Source organism: Cibotium barometz, chromosome 19, assembly GCF_041138505.1.
Source record: "Cibotium barometz isolate CiBa-2024 chromosome 19, ASM4113850v1, whole genome shotgun sequence".
Taxonomy (NCBI): Eukaryota; Viridiplantae; Streptophyta; class Polypodiopsida; order Cyatheales; family Cibotiaceae; genus Cibotium; species Cibotium barometz.
In genome coordinates, this window is record NC_141064.1 from 6,755,921 (window position 1) to 6,759,391 (window position 3,471).

Consider the following 3,471-nt stretch of genomic DNA (forward strand, 5'->3'; position numbering starts at 1 on the left):
ATGTACTCATGTGTGAACAAGGCTCACAATGCGTAAAAGCATGTGAACAAACCTAAACAAATCCAAATAACATGTGAACACACTCCACAAATGCTAAGTGTATGAATCACACCTCACACGTGTGAAAAATTATCAATGAAGTCCAAGGCATGTGAATAAGACTAGATAAAAAAACAACCCCATCAATGCACACGAACATGCCGCAAAACAAACCCGAACTCACATGTAAAAAAAACAACCCCATCAATCTCCAAGCATGCCTAGATAATTAATGTGAAAGGGAATTATTTATAGGAGGGAGATCAAGGCAAGTATGGATGGCCAGATTATGGAGGGTGGAGCAAGAGAGTGTGAAAAAGGAGGTGAAAACCCTAAGTCTCTCAACGTTTTGAAGAATAATATTCACTTTTCTTTACTCCCACACATCTAGGTTAGCCTTGGATTAGCTTAAGTAGCATGGATTAAGGAAAGCTTGAGAGATTATCACCAAGGACAATGGAAAGTGAAGTGTATTGATAGTTCAAAAGGTTCAAAAAGGTACAATAGTCCTAGAACACCTGCCTTTCATAGTCCTAAAGCCCATCTGCCCTAATCCCACATGTAAATGATCCTAAGCCCATGTGCCTAGGCCCATCCCATGTGCATGTACTTCCTAAAAATGTGTATAATTCGTTTGTGTGCGTGTGTGAGAGAGAAAGAGATGTTCGTGTGACTGATTGAGCGAGCTTTTGAAGCAAAGCTTTTTTGAGCAATTTTTAGCGAGCTTATTATTCAATGAACTTTTGAAGCATTTAACTTCACAAAACGTAAGCCAACAAAACCTTCAATTCAGCGAAGGCAATCTTTCCCATTAATTAATTCCATACACACCAAACAAGCGTTGGGACCCAATACGCCTACAAGGGATGGGTGATATTTCCTTGACGCACAATGGTGTGCCACGTGTTGATGGAAGGTTGGATGGCATAATGTCAAAGGCGTGTCAAATGCACTCAATTAAATATGAGGTAGAGTGTCCGCATGTGCAACTAAAGGCGACGGCTTTTAAAACCATCTAGTCTCTCTCTAAAACCATTCTTTCTCTCTCTATAAAACCATTCTTTCTCTCTCTACTCTTTTCGCTCCCTAGAAAACCCCCCTCTCTCTCTCGCTCGCTCTCTCTACCTCTCTCGCTCTCTGGAGATTTTGCTCTGTTTCAACTAGATTGTCATACACTTGCCCATACTTGCATGCATCTTTCCTCTGTAACGCGACCATCTCATTGATCTACATTCCCCAGCTTTCCCTCCCCCTACCTGTGCTATAGCATTTTTCTCTTACAAGCTTTCCCTTCCCCTACCTGTGCTAAAGCCTTTTCTCTTACACTAGGGTCGTTGCAGTAAACCATCTATTGTGTTGTGGGTCTTCTTCATGCCCCCCCTTTTCTACAGCCCTCTTTGAGCTCTTTTGAGACCCTCCCTCCCTCTTTTGAGCTCGCCCCCACCATGGCCCTGGCATCCCACTGCAATGGGGCAGCTGCAGCTTCTGCATCATCAGTACCCTGCCCTGCTCTCGAGCGCACAGCGTCGGCGGTTTCGCTGACATTGCCGTATGCCTCCAAAGGTCTTGGAGGGCTGGAGGCGGCATCCTCTAAACGACGGGGGCCCTCAAATCTATGGATCTCGCAACGCAAAGGCCGACTATCAAGCATAGTCATGACAGCAACACTGCCCACGTAAGTGCATGCATCCTCTTCTTTGATAGTGTTGCTGTTGTAGATGTGGTCTGACTACCCTCTTCTGCCTCTGCAGAGAGATTGGAAATGAGGTCCAAGAGAAGGATTTGTATGTACCCCAAGAGCTGCACACACAGGTGACCCATTCGATGCCGCCCGAGAAGATTGAGATTTTCAAATCATTAGAGAGGTGGGCGGAGACCGAGATCCTGCCATTCCTTAAGTCGGTTGAGAACAGCTGGCAGCCTCAGGAGTTTTTACCAGAACCCTCTTCTGATGGGTTTCTAGATGAGGTGAAAGAACTCAGAGCACGCGCTGCAGAGCTTCCGGATGACTATCTGGTTTGCCTGGTCGGCGACATGATCACTGAAGAAGCTCTTCCAACTTATCAGACAATGCTCAATACAGTGGATGGAGTGCGCGATGAGACCGGTGCTAGCCTTACCTCTTGGGCGAGGTGGACTAGAGGATGGACTGCTGAAGAGAATAGGCATGGAGATCTTCTCAACAAGTATCTCTTTCTTACCGGCAGAGTTGACATGAGGGTTATAGAGAAAACTATTCAGTTTTTGATTGGATCAGGGATGGTAAATACAAGAAACCCCAGTTTTCAGATTCTTGATGTTCTCTCTCAGGCTGGATATACAACCTTTTCTGACTTTATATGGTTCTGACATCTGAAGTATGGTTGTGTATCCAATCAGAGTGAAAGCTATGTTCTTCCAACATGCATGCTGTGTTGATCTTTTGCCCCAAGTTTATATGGCTCTGAAGTCGCTATATGGTTGTGCCCATGCCAGCTTTCTGTTCCCCTAATTAGTGGACCTTGGGGTTTGATTGCAGGATCCACAAACGGAAAACAGCCCATATTTGGGATTCATCTATACGTCCTTCCAGGAAAGGGCGACCTTCATATCCCATGGGAATACTGCAAGGCAAGCAAAGCAGTTTGGTGACCTTAAGCTTGCACAGATATGTGGGACTATTGCAGCCGATGAGAGGCGGCACGAGAATGCATACACTAAAATAGTGGAGAAGCTCTTTGAAATTGACCCGGATCACACCATGATAGCGTTAGAGGACATGATGAGGAAGAAAATCGCCATGCCTGCTCATCTCATGTATGATGGGCGTGACAAGCATATATTTGAGAAATTCTCCCTTGTGGCGCAGAGGACGGGGGTGTACACGGCAAGAGATTATGCTGACATCCTAGAGCACTTGGTGAAGAGATGGAATGTGGAGAAGCTACTGGGGCTTTCGAGTAAGGGGCAAAAGGCCCAGGATTATGTATGTGGGTTGGCGAATCGCATAAGGAAGTTGGAAGATCGTGCAGCTAAGGTGCAGAAAGGGCCCAAAACGGGCACATTTAGCTGGATATTTAACAGAGAAGTAGCACTTCATTAGGAGGTGAACTTGAATAATACAGAAGACAAGAGTGTATTAACTTTTTTGTCCTATACTCATCGACCCTAGTGTTGACACACTTGAACTATGTACACGTTCTCTTCTTTCACATGGATGGCTTTTTGTGCTGTGCAGGTCCGAATTACTGTTTAACTGCAGCAAGCATGTGGTTATCTCCTTGCCATTGTAGTGACTGTTTTGTTCCATTACGCATTGACACTAATAGTGACCTCTAAGTTAGAATAAAACTGGCAGTAAAATATAGATGGGTTTCTTCACATCCTTAAGTCTAGGCGGGTCTGAACATGGGTTTGGCAGCTCGCCTCTGTAAAGAGACGTCATCAATTCAG

At 45.1% G+C, this 3,471-nt stretch overlaps 1 protein-coding gene across 1 annotated transcript; it reads left to right on the forward strand.

Annotated features, from left to right (window-relative positions):
* Positions 1-1,158: 1,158 nt before the first annotated feature.
* LOC147628155 (stearoyl-[acyl-carrier-protein] 9-desaturase, chloroplastic-like) lies at positions 1,159-3,249 on the forward strand. The gene is made up of 3 exons (XM_086813187.1): positions 1,159-1,714; positions 1,791-2,301; positions 2,558-3,249. Exons 1-3 carry the CDS (start codon positions 1,485-1,487, stop codon positions 3,119-3,121), a joined length of 1,305 nt encoding a protein of 434 aa, XP_086669313.1. The 5' UTR covers positions 1,159-1,484; the 3' UTR covers positions 3,122-3,249.
* The last annotated feature ends 222 nt before the right edge of the window (positions 3,250-3,471 follow it).